This window comes from Protopterus annectens, chromosome 3.part0 (assembly GCF_019279795.1).
Source record: "Protopterus annectens isolate FY-2018-M chromosome 3.part0, PAN1.0, whole genome shotgun sequence".
Taxonomy (NCBI): domain Eukaryota; kingdom Metazoa; phylum Chordata; order Ceratodontiformes; family Protopteridae; genus Protopterus; species Protopterus annectens.
The window spans coordinates 470,757,693-470,778,635 of NC_056731.1; the positions used below are offsets into that span (position 1 = coordinate 470,757,693).

General features: G+C 38.1%; 1 protein-coding gene across 1 annotated transcript in view; it reads right to left on the reverse strand.

Moving 5' to 3' along the window:
* MLH1 (mutL homolog 1) overlaps window positions 1–20,943 on the reverse strand; it is a 2,895,606-nt gene that overhangs the window by 1,035,633 nt on the left and 1,839,030 nt on the right. The window contains exon 13 of the mRNA XM_044064896.1: window positions 2,263–2,423. Within this exon, the coding sequence (XP_043920831.1) occupies window positions 2,263–2,423 (161 nt within the window). The remainder of the gene's footprint in view (window positions 1–2,262; window positions 2,424–20,943) is intronic.

The following is a 20,943-nucleotide window of genomic DNA, read 5'->3' on the forward strand; positions in this document are numbered from 1 at the left end:
TTAAACCAACCACTCTGGCTGCTGCTAACCTACCACAGCAGAATTCCTTAAGATAGTAACAGACACTATAGCCTACCCTGTTGCTATTCTCATTAATAGGTCTCTATCAGAGTGCAAGGTACCTACATCATGGAAAACATCACATATTATACCACTATACAAAGGAGGTAACTCCTTAGAACTCACTAACTACCACCCAATTGCTATTCTATCCCCTTTATCTAAAATATTAGAAAAAGTTGTTCACACTCAACTAATGCAGTACCTCCAAAAAAACAGCCTACTATCTGAAACACAGCATGGCTTTCGACCTTCTCATAGCACAACCACAGCACTACTGTCTTTTACTAACATAGTTAACCACTACAGAAACAAGGGCCTATTCACATCATCCATATTCTTAGACTTATCTAAAGCTTTTGACATGGTTAACCACAACATGCTTCTTTAAATTCTATCTGCTCGAAACATTAGCTCCTCCTCTATCTCATGGTTCAACAGTTACTTATCAGGCCGGCAACAAGCAGTCCTATGGCAAAACCAATTCTCCTCTCTGGTAACAGTATCCTTAGGAGTCCCTCAACGCTTCATCCTTGGCCCACTTCTGCTCTCTCTATTTACCCACCAATTCTCTTCCTCCCCACTTACTGCCTCAGTAGTACAATATGTCGACACCACCCTTATATGTGCTGCCCCCACAATGAAACAACTTTATACCCTAACGCAAAACAACTTTACTCTAGCCGAAACATGGTTCACTAACTCCAAACTTATCTTTTCAGCCCACGTATGTCCCCCCTTTAAATAATAATTTTAGCATAAGTTCCAAAGATAATATCCAAATCACTCCAACCACAAACACTAAACTGCTAGTTGTAGAAACTGACAACAACCTAAGAATCGACATCTACACTGCACAAACCATCAAAAAAGAAAACAAAAAGCTTGGGCTCCTCTACAGGAAAACAGTTTATCACTAGACATGCCAAAGCCACAATTGCAAGGACTCATCTCTTATCCATCCTCCTCTATGCCTCTCCTATCCTGACTAATCTCAGCCAGGCTGATTTAAACAAAATGGAATCTTGTTATAACAAGACTGCCAAGTTCGGTACAGAAGCCTCATATAGGACCCATCACTGTCTATCCCTTAAGCAGCTTAACTGGCTTGAGCTGTCTCAACTACTGCTACTCAGTCAATTGTCAGTAGCACACGAGTTATACTACCATCCTGAGAAAACCCCTGCGCTCCAGCATCTAATTCAACCCTACACTACCACGAGACACTTAAGATCTAGTAACCAGAATCTCATAAATGTCATCAAACATAAGAATGATGCTGGTAAGTCTCTCTTTGGTTGCACTATTGCAAGAATCTGGAATACATTACCAAGCCACATAACTTCTAATAGCTCTACTATACAATTTAAAAAACTCCTGAAAACCCACTATTCAAACAACTTGCTATGCTCCTGTTACTCGCCAGGTTAATACATACCATTGCATTGTAAGGAGAATACTGTTATGTGATAGCAGTTCCCCTGGAAAGGCTGTTATATTAATCATACTGCAAAGACTGTCACTAATGTTGATATTTATTGTATAGCACTAAGACCTATCTACTATATCATTATCAACCATTATCTGTTGCCAGAAACTACCATACACTGATTGTTCTTAACCACCTTGCATGTTTCATCCTAAAAATCATGTATGTGCTTACTACCATTGCAGGTTATACTCTTTAAGAATTAATTACGCATGTTTTGAAATTTTGACTTTATGTTGTTTTTTGAAATTTTATTTTATTTTATTGTATGAGATTGTAATTTTCTACGTTATTGTGTGATCGCTCCTATGTATTGTATTTTTGGAGCTCTTCTCCCTGGGCCTCCGCTGAAAATGGACCTGTGTCCAGTTGAACTCTCCCGGTAAACAAATGTAAAATAAAAATAAAAAATAAATATTCAATGGGACTTCTATCAATACAACAAGCACATATCATTCTAGGCAGTCACTTCGCTGGTTCACTTCTCCCCTCTTCATTTATGTGCTTGAAGTTGAGGGTATCTTGTATACTTGTGCTCAGTAAAATGGTGTCCCTCTAAAACCTGATTTGTACATGGTGTATGCCAACTACTACACTGAACTGAAAATAACAAGAACAGAAGGGCTCTACTAGAAATGAAACTCGTCTTATAAGCAGTGTACCCCTACATTATTTTCAGTGAAAAAACATCCTGTACTTTTATCCTTCCATACCTTGGTGTGCACGGCTGGAAATTTCATCTTTCAGTATCTGTATACTTGTCAGATTGATAATTCGCCTCCTTGGGAGACAAGCAGCAGTCATTTCATTTTCACAGCTTTCCTCTTCTGCCCCTTCATTCATCTCAACATCCACATCTGTCCGTGGCCGTTTCCTAATAATAAAAGAAAGTTATATGCTCCTAAATTATTTGATTTCTTTTAAATTTATTTGAATGTGTTTTCAAGGTAATGCAATGATCCACAATAAGTCTGTCTGAGGCATAACCTGGATTCCAAAAAAATACGAGCAAGTAGTACATATTCAAATTAGAAAAACAATTAAAAACCAGGAATCAGGACAAAGCTATAAGAAGTACCAAAATGTCATTTATTTACATTTAAGATAATTGTGACAATACAATTTGTCATGTTAAACATCACATACTACAAGAAATTATAAATCATTCTGAGCATAAACAAATTTAACTGTCAGAAGTGTGAGTGAAAAAATGTGAACATGAAAAAGGTAAGGATTCATTAGGTTATTTTGGAGTATGAGAAACAGTGAGATTTTGTTTGAAATCTGAGGACTGGGTTCTGAATATTTTTTCAAGTGATTTTCTGATGTCACGATATACATCCTGGCATTTGAGTCAAGTGCTGCGATGCATTTTTACACTTGTCTATAGTTATATATTTGGGATGTTTTTTAATGAAAAGCTTTGTAGCTTCATAAACACTTTATTAATATATAGCCAAAATAAATTTAGCATTTACTACTGTGACACTACCTTGTGGTAACGTGTGTTGCTATCCACAGACATGCGCAACAGTGCACCCATTAACATCTATGGATTCAACATGTTTTTTCCTAAACTGATCCCACTAAGGTTAAAGTCTCTCGCTGATGTCAGTGTACGGAAATCATATTTAAGTGTTTATTTTTTTTTTTGAAATGCAAAGGGTAAAGGTCATGTTCGTCAATTTCTGCACCATATGCCATGGTGTAAAAGTAAGATTAGAAACCACTGGAAAATCACTTTAATCTGTAAGGTCCCCTACATGAGCAAATACATCTTTCCCATATTTTGGACCAGTTATCAAAAGGAACTGGTTCCTGTACTGTAATCTGTTTTTGCACATCTAAAAGGGCATTTTGGAATGAGTGAGAAGACTGTACTGGGTGGTTGAATGTGTTAGTCTCCCAGCCAAACATGGAAATGAATACAACATTTGAAGCATGATTCAGAAAGAAATGAGGAGACATACGCATTTTCTGGCAGGCAGCTAACTTTCAATTTGCAATATTCAACAGTGGTGTTCGCAGCAACGGGCCAAAAATGATAAGCCTACAGATTTCACTGAGTGTTCTCTGTAAGAATAGTTTTTAATTAGTTTTTTTTTTTTTTTGGAAACATTCATAGTTAGTGGAGCCTTATGGTCATACTGTGAGGGGAGTATTTCTTGGTATATTGTCTACACTGTCTCAGGAATAATAAATCTTGACATCTTCCATGCTCAAAAAAAGGACGGTCTCTAATCAATTTTGTATATTATTATTTCCACATTAGAAACAGGTGAAAAAGCTAGTGTTTGTTTAGATAACTCACAAACAGCACATCAGTACCAAAGAAGCAGGAAACATTGTACCTGCATTTGCCCACACGTGTGTGGACCATAACCACAAAACACATAAAACAAACAAAATAGGTGTAAAACAGCCAAACACAAAAGAAATGTGAATAACTGACAGCAGTCACATTTATGTAGCAACATGAGTTCGCATCGGTAGAAAAGAAACAGTAATAACAATGTTCTTAATATTGTCATGCAGTACATATGTATGTTTTCTTCAATTTTTGTTCACTGCACTATTACATATATTCCTGAATTATCTTAAACATCACATGCATTGCTCCCACAAATTCCATGTATTTATATGAAACTGACTCCTTCCCTTTCCTATAGAATCCACCTTCATCTGTTCTAGATCCAACTAAGAATTTTACCAGAGCTGATCTCTCACTTAGCAGTTTCGATTCCATTCTTTTTAGCTATACACTATCATCAATTCATGATAGTTAAATAAGTCTACAGCCTGAAGTAAAAATACCTGGTTAGCTTCATCTCATTCTATAACCTTTCCCTCCCTAGATATTTGTTCCCAATACCTTGGTTCCTTCTGACAATTTCCTCCAGTAAATTCCAGATTCCTTCTTACCTGTTTTCCATACCACTATTATTTGGCATCCTTACTGGAAAAACTCTTTCTCCATTTCCATACTGATATAGTTCACAGATTACTATCTGCAGCTTTATGTATGGTTGTTACTATTCCCCTTAAGGGCTTGCATCTCAAATCCTAGTCTATTTCTTTTGTGTGTCAAACCCCACCACTCCATTTCATCATCATCCTTTTCCACTTCAATTTATAACTTTCTATTAAGTGTCAGTCTTAATTAACTGCACACTTTTAAAGTGCTCCTACAAATTAGGCAATCCTACACCATCTTGATCAATGGGGAAAACAAACTTATCCCACTTAAGTCTTGCCATCTTCCCCTCCTGAATAAATTCCTTCAACTCATTATTAGTGGTTATCTGCAGTTTATTCTTCAGTTGATAAAAAACATGCCTGACCTATATACAAGACTACACGGACTTAAAATTTTTTTCTACTTAGTATCCATATCCAAATCAAGAGCTTCCAGTTTCTTAGTTTTTTGTATTAACTTCTGTTTAGTCTCTTCACACATACCCTTAAGTTGCCATAAAGGAATAATTTTAAAACCATAAAACTAAATATTTTACCTTGTCTTGTTTACTTAAGTATGGGTATTGTTGAATCAAGTAGTATGGATGTGTAATTTACTGCTGCTACTTTTGTTTCATCTTTTGCATCACGTAAATACAAGAAACTGTCTCAAACTCAACAACATGTATTTTTTTAAATTTATCAAGTACAGATTGCAGCATTTGCGAAAAAGGCAACATTTATTTCAATACCACACTAGTTATAACCTTGATTTTGTGAATCTCTTCATTTCTTTGCTAATGTCTCTAAATATAATGCAAATAACAGAAGGGAAAGACAACATCCCTGCCGGTTTCCTCTCTTCAAATACAGCTTGTCAGTGAGGTACCCTCACACTTCAATTCTTGCATATGGCCCTCTATATACTTAATCAGCCTTCATTAGGCCAGTCATTGAGTATAATGCCCTCTTTAGCATGCATTTCTTCAGATGCATGCAACAACTGTAATGCCCATAGAGATACCCTACTAACAGGATACAAGGCCTAAACAACATGTTCTACATGGACCAAATCAAAGTCCTATCACTATACTCTGCTTCCTACAGACTGCTAAGAGGTGACCGGTTTGGAGGGACAGGTATATCTTGCAGAGGATACTGCTGCTCTGGAACAGACTCGCCATCTGTCCAGTCACAATCTGTTGTGTTTTAGAGAATAATATATAAATTCTGTTTTCCTGCTAATGAATTCACATCTTCCATACCAAATATTCTCAGGTATTTCTTCACAAATCTTCCCTTTCCTTTATATAAGGCCCCCTGATGCATTTCCCTATTGCACATCAGGTTCTAGTCCCTATCTATAAATAATACTTCCTGCTAAGCGCATATTATTTCTGCTATAATTCATCTACGTTCCAAAATAGCAGTTTTAGGTAGAATAAACTATATAAGCCTCATCCTTTTCTCTGGCAATAACCCATTAGTTCCATAAATATATCAGTACTGCCATTTTTTTATCTTCTATCACTATGAACACCTATCTCCTAATCAGTACTATTACTCCTTTGTCCCTGATGTTCTGGTCAATGTCTACCCCGATATCCTTTCTTTGTCAAATTCATATGCTCATTTCTATCCAAAAGCATCTCCTGTAACACTGTTATTTTCACCCCACATTTTTAAATATAATTCAATATTCATTATTTTTGGTCTATAGGGCGGCCGCAGTGGTTAGCGTTGCCGCCTCACAACAAGAGGTTCTCCAGTTCGATCCTCGGCTGGGATGCCTTCTGTCCTGAGTCTGCATGTCCTCCCTTTGGTCGTGTGAGTTTCCTCCAGGTGCTCCGGTTTCCTCCCACATTCCAAGGACATGCTGTAGGTGGATTGGATGCTCTAAATTGGCCGTAGGCATGAGTGTGTGCATGTGTGCGCCTTCTGTGGAAGGTTGGGCGCCAGGCTAGCTACTCGACACTGTAAAAAAACCCACTGCCAATTACGAGTGGACAGGTGATCCGCTGTAGTGATCCATAACCGGGAAAAGCAGAAAGGATAAGATTATTATTTTTGGTCTATATTTGTAAGGGCATTTACAGTATATGCTAATACAGCCATTCTGACAAAAAACTATTACTCCTACATATTATACAAGACAGTTCTTTTGAATTTATGTTTCCATCTTGCAGTTTACATGTACACACACCAATGACTGGCAGACTGATCTTTTTTTAAACACCTTTAATAGGTTTTCACTTAAGACACAGGTGCACATATATTAATAGGAAAGAGAACAAACCATATTAACATTTATTTATTTACACACATTATACATGTTTTCTTTCTAATTGTCTTTCAGTCCAACACTACACATCTCACTGAGTTTCTGCCTTCACCTTGGCAGATTGATCTCATATGTAGCCACTCCAGCTCTTCTCTATTTGAACCCATGTCACACTTTCCAATACATTTCAGTTCAATAAAAACAGTCAAGAAACAAACACATTTAAAAAAATATCTGACATTAACTCACAGTACATACATGAAACAATATACACTTTCCAAACAGGAAGTCTACCCTTCCAAATAGGAGCTGTTGCTGCAAATTGACAACTGCACCCACAGGTTCGACCTATTCTAAAGTTAAGGTAAACCATGTTAATGTGCATATTACAGTGTGTGTCCCCACTTACACAGATTGCTATCAGATTTGAAAAACAACTTGCATGCTTTCAGTAAACATTAACTTTCAGCCTTAAGAAAAAGTACACTGGATAACCTTACATAAACTGCTCACTGTTAAATTTAATGCATTGAAGTACAAATTCCGCTGGGGAGACAAATGCTTCTATAAATATTCACTTCTGAAAGTTTCAAACTTCATTTCTTACTTTTTATTTTCACTATACTTCTTGCCAGTATCCATCGGTTATTCATATGTAAAATGTAAGGGCTAAAACTCTGCCATATGAACGCAAGGTTAGATTTCTTAAGATCCACACAAATCAAAAGCCTAATAAGTACCTATGAACTTGAAAATCAATTACATTTCATCTCGTAGATTATGCTCAGAATACACTGTTTAGACCTCTCATGATTAACAATGCAGAGTGCTTTGTTATCAGCTAAAACCAGGTGCCAGTGGAAAACCCCTAGCTAGCTAGCTTGGAAATACAATAGACTATTACCATTTTCATGCTGTTTCGTCATTTTCTCCGATTTTTTTAAAACTTTGTCTATGGCTTAAACTAAGAACATTAATCTAGAAATCTACCTTTACTGTGTTTTAATTCTAGCTGTAATATGATCTATACATATTTTTATTCTCTAGATCATAACATTGCATTATACTTGCTTCTTTACAACCTTTTTTACTTTGTGACAGTGTAATGTCTGGATACATTACAACAAAGAAAAGAGTAAATTCTTATGATTCAATAGCATATGCATCATATGTAGATACATTTCCTCCAACTCGCATTTAACATTTTTCTGTCTGCATACTATACAGAACTATGTATAAGACCAACAAATCTTTTAATTAAAGGACCAGATTCCAGAAGAGTGGCTCTCAGTGTAAGTCTGCCCTGGATCCAAAAGACTTGCTCTCAGTTTAAGTGACTTCAGTGTAAGGCCGGTCTATAAACAGGCTTACACAGGAGGCCAAATTACAAAAGAACTGCTCTTAGCCTGGTAAGTCTAGTAACTTACTTTGAGAGCAAGTCTTTTGGAACTGGGCCCACAATCACTTCTTCAGTGCATTCAAGATCCTTCTAAAAAATACTAGCATAAAGTGGGTTGATGATTTGCAGTAATTTCACAAGTAGAACAACAAACATCCAGTCTTTTTTTCATCCACTCCATCTTCTAGAACCACAGCTTCCATGTCTAAACTACTAGATTAGCAGCATAAAATATGTAGTTATTAGGAAGATACTATACTACACTGACCTGGAATTGACTTAGCTTGGTTTTCCTGTTTTCTTTTTAGCAGCTGGCCTAGTCTAGTTTTTCTGACTCACAACCTTGTATTACTTTGCGTCTACCCCCCTCCCCCACCTTGAACCTGCACACCTCCCTCCCACTCCTGCTTAATTACAGAGGTATCAAAAAAAACTGATGTACAAAGGCACCATCTTTTGACTTAGCTTTTCTGCCTTGCTTCACAGGAATCCCCAGTAGTGTGCTCGCATGCAAGTACTGCCTGGTACTGCTTTTGTTTGTGATTCTTATTGCTATTTTTGTGAAGTTTCACACATGGTATGTATATTCGTCATGCATATTTTTAGTTGGTAACAGCAGTATTTAGTCACTTGTTTTCTAGACTTGCATTTCAAGAGTGTTTTTGTTTTCCTTTACTCTATTTGCCCTGCATATGAGTGTTTTTGTTATGCCATTATAGAATTGTAGTTTTAGCATATTGTGACTTTAAACAAAAGGTAAAATGCTGCTTTATTCACTAATGTGAATATTGTCACCTGCTAAGTGTACTTTTAGATCAGTAACCTGTTTGGCAATTAGAGTAGAACCTCAGAGGGATACAACTGACGGCATATCTGCATAACATCACTGTTATTTCTGTTTGTTGGAGAATTCTAAATTGTGTGTAGCATCTTCGTAGTTACTTGTTTCTGTAGCATACCACTGTTATTCCTGACTTTTAGTGGAAAATGCTAAATTGTGTGTAGCATCTTAGTAGTTACTATTTTCTCTCCATAACCTTTATAACAACATATAATAGTGTAGTTAGTGTATGTTACAATAGCTTGGTATCACCTCCAGTCACCTTTTTTTTTCTCTCTGCTATCCTTACATTTTGTGTTGCTCATAGAATTGTGCTGTTTCTTAAAAGGTATGCTGCTCCTCCGCTGCATCCACTATCTTACTTACTTGGTAATCAGTGTTTTAAAACTTCAGACCTATTATTTACCTCCTTGTTCTTTTTATTCCCAGTCTCCTCAGCAAAAGTTACACCCGGTGTCTTGGCCAACCTCCAATCAACCCAAGGCTGTCTCCCTGCTTCAGTGAAACACTAAAGTGCTTTCAGCTACAACAGTGTATGTTAGAGTTGAATTTAATCTGTCCTCTAAACTGCAGACATTTTCCCCTTTCACTGTACGTGTGCACACTACTGCCCCCCCCCCCCATTTTTCTCTTCCTATTGTACTTCTAGGTCAATTACTTAAAACTACTTTCTCCTGGAAAAAGTTTACCTATGTACCTGCAGCCCATACTTCAATTGTTTTTCTCTATAGTAGTGGTGGCCCTTTTCACCACACTGTACTAGATTAGTAGCATAAGCTTTGTAGTTATTAGGAAGATACGGCACTACATTGACCTGGAACTGACTTAGCTTGGTTTTCCTGTTTTCTTTTTAGCAGCTGGCCTAGTCCAGTTTTTCTGACTCACAACTTTGTATTACTTTGTATCTACCCCCCTCCCCCACATTGAACTTGCACACCTCCCCTCCCTCTCCTGCTTAATTACAGAGGTATCAAAAAACCTGATATAGAATGGCACCATCTTTTGACTTGTTTTTTCTGCCTTACTTTATAAGAATCCCCAGTAGTGTGCTCGCATGTAATTACTACCTGGTATTGTTTTTGTTTGTGATTCTTATTGCTATTTTTGTAAAGTTCATCCTAAGAGGATCCTACAGTGCTTCTCTAACCACTCTGCCGCCCCAATAAGTAACTTTAAACGTGTATGTACCTATTGTAAAATAAAAATATATCCTACACCTACCACTGTTGTATATTAACCCTGCATGCATTTGCTAGCAGTCTACCACGGAGTTCATCTCCCTTTACTCTCCTAGGCTCGTTCCCCCTCCTCTGAGTGCTTGAAGCTTACCACTGTACTTAGTTAGGCCACCAGGTGGCATTGTTCATCCACTACCTATCTTTTAATACAAGCCAAAAGTACTTTAACTGTTCTATTAATTTACCACTGCCCTGTTTTAGGCCTGTTAATACTTACTATATTCTACTAAAGTGCTACTGCCCTGTTTTCAGCTCCTATCCCGTCAACCCTCTGCATCCTTGTAGTTTCACACACACAGTGCCTTATGCCAGTGCTTCCTTACCTCTGAGCTAGTTCTCAGCTTCACTGATAACTTTTCGCTGGCTTTCTTCCTTCTTGGCTCTACCCGCTCCATTCACCCTGTGGTCTCACTTCGCTCCCCTACCCTGCCCCCAGTTCCCACCCACCTCTGCTACTCCTACTTTTATTTCAACCACTTACCACTCACTTAAGACAACATCCAGTCAAAGCCTTCCCCTCTTAACCCCTCCTTTCACCCACAGTAATTAAATACATCACCTTTTCACTACCCCTCTCTCACCCCACAGCTCTTCTCTCCAACTACAAATCCTCCCATATTAAACTACCTTTTTCTAACCATGCTTTCTTTACTGTTCCTAACCCCCATCTCCCTCCTACTACTCCTAACAACTTTATACCATGCTAGCTCCTACACCTCCAATCAGCTTCCACGCTTTACTCCTTACCATAACTCCCACACAAAACAATCTCCTCCCTCACACAAAGAATCATTTCTTTTCCATCTCTTCCTGTTTCAGCTCAACCCACTGCACCTTTTTAATCCTAAAATTATTTCCACTACTGCTAAGACGCTTACTCTTAAACAAATACTAGACCATCCAGAATACCCTAAATCCAAACCAAAACACACTAAAATAACTTCCCTCATAACTTCGTCTTAGCTGGAGACATTCACCCCAACCCTGGACCTAACCCACCCACAAATAACAATTACTCTCCCCCTTCCTCTAACGTTTCATCTCCCTACAATACTCTTCACACTCAATGCCCAGAGTCTCAACAGCAAAACGCATCAGTTTCAAGCATGGCTAAGTCATAACCAACCTGACATTGTAGCCATCTCTGAAACTTGGCTCAAACCCCACATCTCTGATTCTGAAATCCTACCCTCTGCATTTCACACTCTTAGATGTGACCACCCAAAGAAAAAAGGCGGAGGCGTTGCATTAATCTATTCCAATCTACTTACCTTAATTCCCCTACCAAACCCCATTCCTAACTTCACCAGTGCAGAACTAACAGTTGTCTATTAAAATGAATAATCACAAAAGTCTCTGTAGCATCACCCTTTATATCCCACCCGGAAATAACATCTCAACCCTTGAAGACATACTCCAATGGACCTCAGCTGAAATCAACCTTGAAATTTACATACTAGGTGATGTAAACATCGACTGGAATAAAATCAACAGTCCCATACCATCCCTATCCATTAACCTCTTTAACTTTACTCAAGTAACCCACTCCATCACCAGACCCAATAAAACAAATCCCCCAGGACCCACTCTTGACTGCATCTTAGTTACCCATCCAAATAAAATTACCTACTCTGGCACCATCCCTGACTCTATTAGTGACCACCTCCCAGCTTTCATTTATTGTGCAACCACCTTCCATCAACATCAATATATTTAGACCCACAACCTTAGTAAATTTGACCCCAACACCTTCTCTAACTTCTCAAACAAATGAATTGAAACATTCTAAAAACTCTTCCACTCAATAAAGCCATAGACCACTTTAAATCTACTTTCCTAGATGCTCTAAATTCCCTAGCTCCACCAAGGAAAAAAAAATAAAAACTATAACTGCCCCTTGGCTTAACAAAGAAACAAGCAAATTATGCATCAAAGAGACAAACCCTGGAAGCTTTACCAAAATAATAAACTTCCCAAAACCCGTCTTCAATATACACAGCTCCTTAACTCTGCAAAAAAACAAATCTTCAAATATAAAAAAAATCCTACTACACTAAGCTGCAGTCCAAACACCCCCAAAACCCAAGGCTTTTTTTGGAACTCAAACTCACTCCTCAGTCCAGGCTCCCAAAATAACCCCTGTCTGGACCCAAGTAAATCTGACCTTGAATTAGCCTCACTATTCAACTCATTCTTTATAGAGTCAATATCTGACCTAATGAAAACTTTTCCCGACCCATCCCTCCTGCATTCTACCTCATCTAAGTCCCCAAATAACCCCCCCCTCATGTTTGAGCTTAAACCTGTCTCCACTAACTACATAAAAAAGCCTTTTATCCAAACTTAAACCCTGCTCCAATGCACCTGACAACATCCCCTCTTCCTTTCTCAAGTCTACTGCCGATGGTATAGCTCTCCCAATTAGTATCCTAATTAACAGATACATAAAGGAATCCTTATGCCCCTAAACTTTGGCATTCTGCCTTTATTCTTCATCTCCACAAGGAAGGCAAAAACCCTAACATTTCAAACTTCCGCCCTATAGTTCTTCTCTCTCCGATCCCCAAAATCCTAGAAAAATGCATCTACCTCCAACTTGTACCTTTTCTGACTAAAAACCAACTTCTTACCCCTACCCAACATGGCTTCCGACCAGGACATGGCACCATAACAGCTCTACTCTCATTCTTAGAAACTGTCAATCAAGCCCGTGATTCTGGAAACTTAGTATCCACAGTGCTCCTAGATCTCGCGAAAGCATTCAATACTGTTTCCCATAAGCACCTTCTAAGTCACCTCTCAAACCTAAATCAATTCCCCAAACACTCTTTCCTGGTTCTCAAAATGTCAGATGGATTTCAGGCTGTAAAATGGAAAAAAGGCACCACACCTTTCTTACCCACCCCTACCGGAGTACCACAGGGGTCCATCCTCAGACCAATGTTGTTTAATACCTTTATCAATAACTTTCACTCTGCTATTCCTAATGCTGTCAATCAATATGCAGATGACTCTACACTTGTCTGCTCTTTCTCTAACCTCCCTGAATTCCTATCTAAAACTCAGACTACCTTCTCAACTACTGAGATATGGATGCGCCAAAATCACATCTCTCAATGCTAACAAATCTAAAATACTACTATTCACACCCTCAAAATCTTTCTCTTTTGATAAAAATTACTTCCAAGTCCTTAGCCAAAGCAACTCTCCGATCGAAATTGTTCCCTTTGTCAAGCTACTCAGTGTAACTATAGATGAACACCTCAAGTTCGACATCCATATTCAGCAAAATATAAAGAAAACCCACCAAAAACTAGGCATGCTATACAGGAACAACCACTTCCTCTCTACCTCTACCAGGCATACTCTGGCCTCCTCTGACCTCCTTCCCTCCTTTCTGTATGGCGCCTCCGCTACTAACTAACCTACCATCTTCCATCACTTCCAAACTTGAAAGCTGTTATAACAAAATTTCTAAATTTGCCACCAAAGCCAAACATTCCACTCAACTGTGTTACTGTCCAATCCCTCAACTGGTTAGAATTCACAAATTACCTGGACTTTCTCCAGCTCAGTACAGTACATAGACTAATATTTAATCCAACCAAATGCGGGCTCTAACATCCTTCCCCCATACACCCCAAACAGAACTCTCAGATCTGAACAACAAAACTTAATTACTGTCCACAAACCTAAACGTCCTGCTGGACAACTTCTCCTCTCCTTCTCCTTAGGTAAGAAATGGAACTTTCGCCCTTCCACACTATAAACACAAACAACTTCAAAACTCAGCTTTATACCTACCTCTCCTCCAAATAGAAATCTGATCGAAGTTGTTCCCTTTGTCAGACTACTCAATGTAACTATAGATGAACACCTCAAGTTCGACATCCATATTCAGCAAAATATAAAGAAAAGCCATCAAAAACAAGATATGCTATACAGGAACAACCACTTCCTCTCTACTTCTACCAGGCATACTCTGGCTTCCTCTTACCTCCTTCCCTCTCTTCTGTACGGCGCCCCCGCTACTAACTAACCTATCCTCTTCCATCACGTCCTCACTTGAAAGCCGTTATAACAAAATTTCTAAATTTGCCACCAAAGCCAAACATTCCACTCATCACTGTGTTACCCTCCAACCCCTCAACTGGTTAAAATTCACAAATTACCTGGACTTCCTCCAGCTCACTACAACACATAAACTAATATTTAATCCAACCAAATGCGGGCTCTAACATCCTTCCTCCATACGCCCCAAATAGAACTCTCGGATCTGAACACCAAAGCTTAAATACTGCCCACAAACCTAAACGTCCTGCTGGACAACTTCTCCTCTCCTTCTCCTTAGGTAAGAAATGGAACTCTCTCCCTTCCACACTAAGGACAATGTCAAACACAAACAACTTCAAAGCTCAGCTTTACACCTACCTCTCCCCAAACAGAAATGTAACTGCAATCTCCATACATAAAACTCTTTAACAAAAGCCTCTGGGAGGGTATCCTCCTGAGATCCTAAGCACCTTATAGCTGGCTATAACTTTCTATAGCTAATTCCATAGCTAATTCCCACATGATTTCTCATACTCTGTAAATATTGTAAATAGCTTTTGACTTTTAAATGTGTGAATTTGTTAAAAAGTATCTGCACAATATTTTTCCACTATGGGCAATATTGTTCATGCTTTGTATTATTTGATATGTATTTGTACTTGTACTTTTATTTTTATTGGATTGCTATATTTACTGTAATCTGTTTCATGGAGCTTTCCGCCCCGGGCCTCCACTGAAAACGGTCTCTCTGGGCCCAGTGGACTTCCCCAGTAATCAAACTGGAAATAAATAGTGGGACTGAAGATTTATAATTCTGCCACTCATTCACTAATTTCACTCTGGGCCCAGTGGACTTCCCCAGTAATCAAACTGGAAATAAATAGTGGGACTGAAGATTTATAATTCTGCCACTCATTCACTAATTTCACTCTGTTGCTGCTGATCTTCCAGATGATCTTTATCTCTCAGCACTGGTCTCTGGTTTACATCCAATGTACTCCTGAATCTCCTAGTCAGCTACCCCCCCCCCCCTCAGGTATCCAAATATTGTTTCACTGGCAAATACTACATTAGCTTTCTTATAAAAGACTGAGACAATGAGAACCCTTCAGCTGATACACCTTCTGTTGGCTAAAATTGTTTCCCTCCACCTCTACAGCGTGTTGTCATTTAAAAAATGTCTTTGATCCTTCACAAAAATACTCCGAAGACAACCTGAAATGGCTGCTGTAAGTAGACATTCTGCTTGCAATACATTCCAGACAACAGTGAAACAACGAACAACATTTTTAGATTTATAATCCTTGTAGACCCATTTCTTCATCATTGTAAGCTGCTTGAAAAAGCTAACTAGCTTTCTGTTTCCAGCAGGGCTACACTGCTGCAAATACTCTTATTATCAAAGAGCTGAAATAAGGCTACTGTCCTCCACTAAAATCAAAACTGCATATTTAAGACAACACTTATGATCTCAGGAACTCAAGACAGCTACTACTTCATTGCCTTCTCTAGATTCAGACCAGCTGCATGTTCCAACCTGCCACCAGAAATAAAATATCAGGGAAAACTTCAAAGGGTTCATGGATGCCTAAAAGAACAGCTACATGCCGACATTATCATGACAGTACTTGCAGAGGAATTTGGCATGGTTGTTGTTCTTTCAGAGCATCCATGAGCCCTGTGAAGTTTTCCATGATTTATTTATTTATTCAGACAGATAAAGAAAAAATTGTTAAAAGCAGCAGATAAAACTGAATAAAATGAGCAGACGAGTTAGTGCATGCAAGAAGGGGAGTTATCAGTATGTTTACAACTGCTGGGGCAATTCTTTTTCAACAGTGCTGTAGGAGAATCAAGACAACTTTAAACAGCATTTCATTTAAGTACAGTTTATAAAAAATAAAAGTTATGAACTTATAATGATAAATCTATACTGTCTCTTCTTGTCTGGCTCAACCTGTGGGTTATTCGAGGCAGGCCACATTCCAAAGAGTTCAGCCCATTGAGATCGGTCTTTTCTACTCATAATAACTTGTTCTTTAAGTCTACCTCAGATTGAGTTTGCCATTATACCCAGACATGACAATACTCAAAATTCCATGGGCAAAAGATATGAAGGACCACTAAATGTAAGGAGAAAGGGGAAGAGTTCCCTGAGTCAGTAATCCCACAGTCAAGAGACACATTATAAAAGGAGGGGATCAGGGGGAGAGAAGGTTGAACCAGACAGAAAGAGCACATGGCTTTACTGTTATGTTAAGTACATGAAGTACAGTTGTGTAAGACCTCACTGTAACAGTAGATGTCCTTCTCTTCGCTGTTGCTGTACTCATAACCTAAGGGAACTCCTGCCAAGGATAGCCCAACGTCTGGCCAGTATACTAAAACCTTTAGTACTTATTATGCGTCACATGTCACACGTATGCTCCCCATGCAAGGCACAAGGCATAAAAGTGACATACAGATGTATACACTCAGAACTGGAAAAGCCTCAAAAGGAACAGAATGTCCCTAGGGACAAGGATTAGCCAGAAAGAGAAAAAGGAAGAGTTCTTCAGTCAGGAGCAAAAAGGAACAGGCTACAGCAGAGGGGTTTGGATGGAGGGAGGGAGCAAATACTGCAGCAGTAAAAAGGAAAACATTAATTCTTATGGTAAGATCTTACACAACTGTACTAAGTCCTTCCATATCATTGTTGCAGTATTCATAACCTAAGGGAGAGTAAAAAAAAGCTCAACAGGAAGCCTAGGAGGAGGACAGCACACCCAGAAACTCATGCAGGATAGCTCTGGCCCTGGAAATAACATACGACTTGTAATGTTTAATGAAGGTATAAACAGAGGACATTGTAACAGCCTCTAGAATGGAATTGGTATACGGCCCCTTGAAAAAAGCAACAGAGGAGGCAACAGCCCTGGTAGAATGAGCCTTCACTAATGAGGAAAGACATTTACCACAAAAAAATAACAAAAGGAAATGGCCTAAGAAATCCTGAAAGAGATGGTTTGCTTAGAAACAGCCAGACTCAAAACCCGGGCAGACTGCAAACAAGGAAAAATGGAAGGAAGACAAATAGACTGATTAAGGGACAACTCATTGACCACCCTGGGCATAAAGGAAAGATTAGTACAAAGAGACACCCTGTTTCTGTTGAAAACTAAGAAAGGAGGAACAGCCATGAGAGCCTAAAGCTCAGACACTCTCTCAGCTGAAGTAAGAGCCAAAAGAACAGTCTCTTCCAAGTACAATCCTGTAAGGAAGCCGTAGAAGCAATCTCAAAAGAAAAAGAACAGTCTTCCAAGTACAATCCTGTAAGGAACCTGTAGAAGAAAGCTTAAAAGGAGCCTGAGTCAATCAAGTTCCTAGGAAGACAGAACAGGTTTCATGGGAGGCTTGATATGAAGGACATCTTTAAGGAATTAACAAAAACCAAGCGAGTATCCAAATAAGAGCTGGAGTAGATGAACGTAAAACCACGTAGTTTATTCACAAGTTGCACAGAATCACAGAGGCACAGAATGAATGAACGCTGCTACTGATACAAATGCGTTTTCGTATACACACTTCTTCAGAAACTAATAACACATGTAAATCCTCTCGTTTAAATACTGTGACGACCCTCAAACTGTGTTAACTATTGGATGACAAATCAACTACTTAATTTAAATGAATTGAATGGGATTTTTTTTAAAAAACAACTGTTTAATTATGCAAGTATATAAAATTTGATTCTAAAAAATTAATTTTAAACCATGTTGGACTCATCATTTCCAATTCAGTAGTACCAACTCTGTTAATTTGATAAGAATTATATTATAAAATGTTAAAAAATGTATATGTTTGACAAAAATGTGTGGATTTAATTCTATATCCAAAGTTTCCATAAACACCATACAATACTGACCTCTAGGGAGAAATTAAACCTCAATGTATGTGACATTATTATAATTTGGCAGATCTCAGCTTTAATTGTGATGGAAAGCATATCATTGAGTCCGGGTTCCCTAGTGGCTTCCAAAATGATTTGCCAATATAGTTCCCGGTACTCTAATTTTGCTTCCCACATACCTCCCCATATTTCTTTTGGCACAATCTCCAGAACAAAAAAGGAAAATGACGCTTGTGTACATATTAACTTATGTCAATACAGTGCATTTCTAGAATTCGCCTTATTAATTTCATAATGGTGTTCATAAATTCTAGTCCTTAATTTACGTTCTGTTTTTCCAACGTAAAAGGAATCACATTCATTACATGAAACTAAATAGACTAAACCACTACTGTTACAGTTTGCATACCCCTTGCTCATAATTACTCTGTTTCTACTGGGAATTTCAACTGAGATTTTATTCATAATGTGTGTGCATTGGGAGCATGGCCCGCATTTGTATGTACCGTGCTTCGTACGGGTATCGTTTTGTCGTTTCCCTGTCCTGTACTCAAAAAGACTTTTAAAATTCATCCCCTTTCTGTAGATAAACTGTAGTTGTCCGAGTACTGTTGGTGTGATGTCAGTGATCTGCATAAATTTGTCCCACTCCTGAGAGACCACCCTCTTGATGATGTTGGAATCACCGTTATAATCTAAAATGAGCAAATCTTTGTGTTGTTTGGTTTCTTTATCAGAAATCGAAGATGGGGGTTCACTGATATCTTGACCCAATATGGGAGCAAATCTAGTCTTCCTACCTATACTCACTTCATCAATTAACTGCTGTATTAATTCAAGGGGGTAACCTCTATTACTGAACATATCACTGATATTGTGACATTCTGCTTGGAAGTCTATTTCTTTTGAGGTCATTCTACTGACCCTGACCAACTGTCCCTTAATGAGATTTTTCTTTTGAAAATAAGGGTGACCACTGTTAAAATGAAGATATGAATTTGAGAAAGTTTTCTTTCTAAAAATTTTCGAACAAAAACTTCCATTTTCCTTAGAAATACACACGTCCAGAAAATAAAGAATATCCTTATCTACAGAGTAAGTAAATTTAAGAAAATTAGTAGTACTTTGTGCATATTTCAAAAATTCAAAAAACATATCCTCAGTATCCGTCCATAACAGGCAAATGTCATCTAAAAAATGTTTGTATAATGACCAACATTCCTTAAACCTACTACTGAGAATAAACTTGAATTCCCAACAGGAAAGAATAATGTTAGCATACGTAGGGGCAAAACTTGCCCCCATCGCTACTCCTTGGTTTTGTTTGTAAAATTCTCCTTCAAAATACATGAAGTTGTTATTTAACAGAACTTCCATGAGAAGGAGAATGTTGTTAAAATCGTTGTGTGTGAAATTCCCAAATATTAACATAAATTCTTCTAACCAGTTCAACCCTGTATCATGCGGTATACAGCCAAAAAGATCTACTATATCCAATGTAATGAATATTATGTCGTCACTGTAAACTTCAGATTTTAACTGTCTCAGAAAGTCCCACGAATCTTTGAGAACTGTGGTCCCTACATATGCTAATTCTTTAAGTTTGCTGTCCAAGTATTGAGCAATGGGTGCTGTAATTGCACCTTCAGATGAGACAACCAACCTTAAAGGTGGATCTAATGGACTTTTGTGAACCTTCGGAATGCCAAAAACCGAAGGGACCCTAGGAAATTTATTAACTAAGAATTTGTGTGCATCAAAAGCATTTTTAACCCTCCATTACACCCACAATTAAAAAATTTTGAACATATCATGGAGAAGGAAATTAGAAAGGAAGTTCTGAAACATAAAATTCATTCTAACTTAACAGTTAAAGAAAGGGAATATTTGGATTATGTTAAGGTCCGACCGCACCATTAGAATCATGCAACCCGACAAGGTGGGCGGCACGGTAATTATGGACAGTATTGAATACGAATCCAAAATGAAAAATGAACTTCAGAACTCATCCAAATACAGTTTAGCTTCAATTAATGAGGTCAATATTGCCACCACGAGGATTCACTTGATATTAGATGACCTATTATTGGAAGGTTCCATTGATTTTGATAGACACAAATTCTTAGTTAATAAATTTCCTAGGGTTCCTTCGGTTTTTGGCATTCCGAAGGTTCACAAAAGTCCATTAGATCCACCTTTAAGGTTGGTTGTCTCATCTGAAGGTGCAATTACAGCACCCATTGCTCAATACTTGGACAGCAAACTTAAAGAATTAGCATATGTAGGGACCACAGTTCTCAAAGATTCGTGGGACTTTCTGAGACAGTTAAAATCTGAAGTTTACAGTGACAACATAATATTCATAACATTGGATATAGTAGATCTTTTTGGTTGTATACCGCAAGATACAGGGTTGAACTGGTTAGAAGAATTTATGTTAACATTTGGGAATTTCACACACAATGATTTTAACAACATTCTCCTTCTCATGGAAGTTCTGTTAAATAACAACTTCATCTATTTTGAAGGAGAATGTTACAAACAAAACCAAGGAGTAGCGATGGGGGCAAGTTGTGCCCCTACATATGCTAACATTATTCTTTCCTGTTGGGAATTCAAGTTTATTCTCAATAGTAGGTTTAAGGAATGTTGGTCATTATACAAACATTTTTTAGATGACATTTGCCTGTTATGGACGGATACTGAGGATACGTTTTTTGAATTTTTGAAATAGGCAC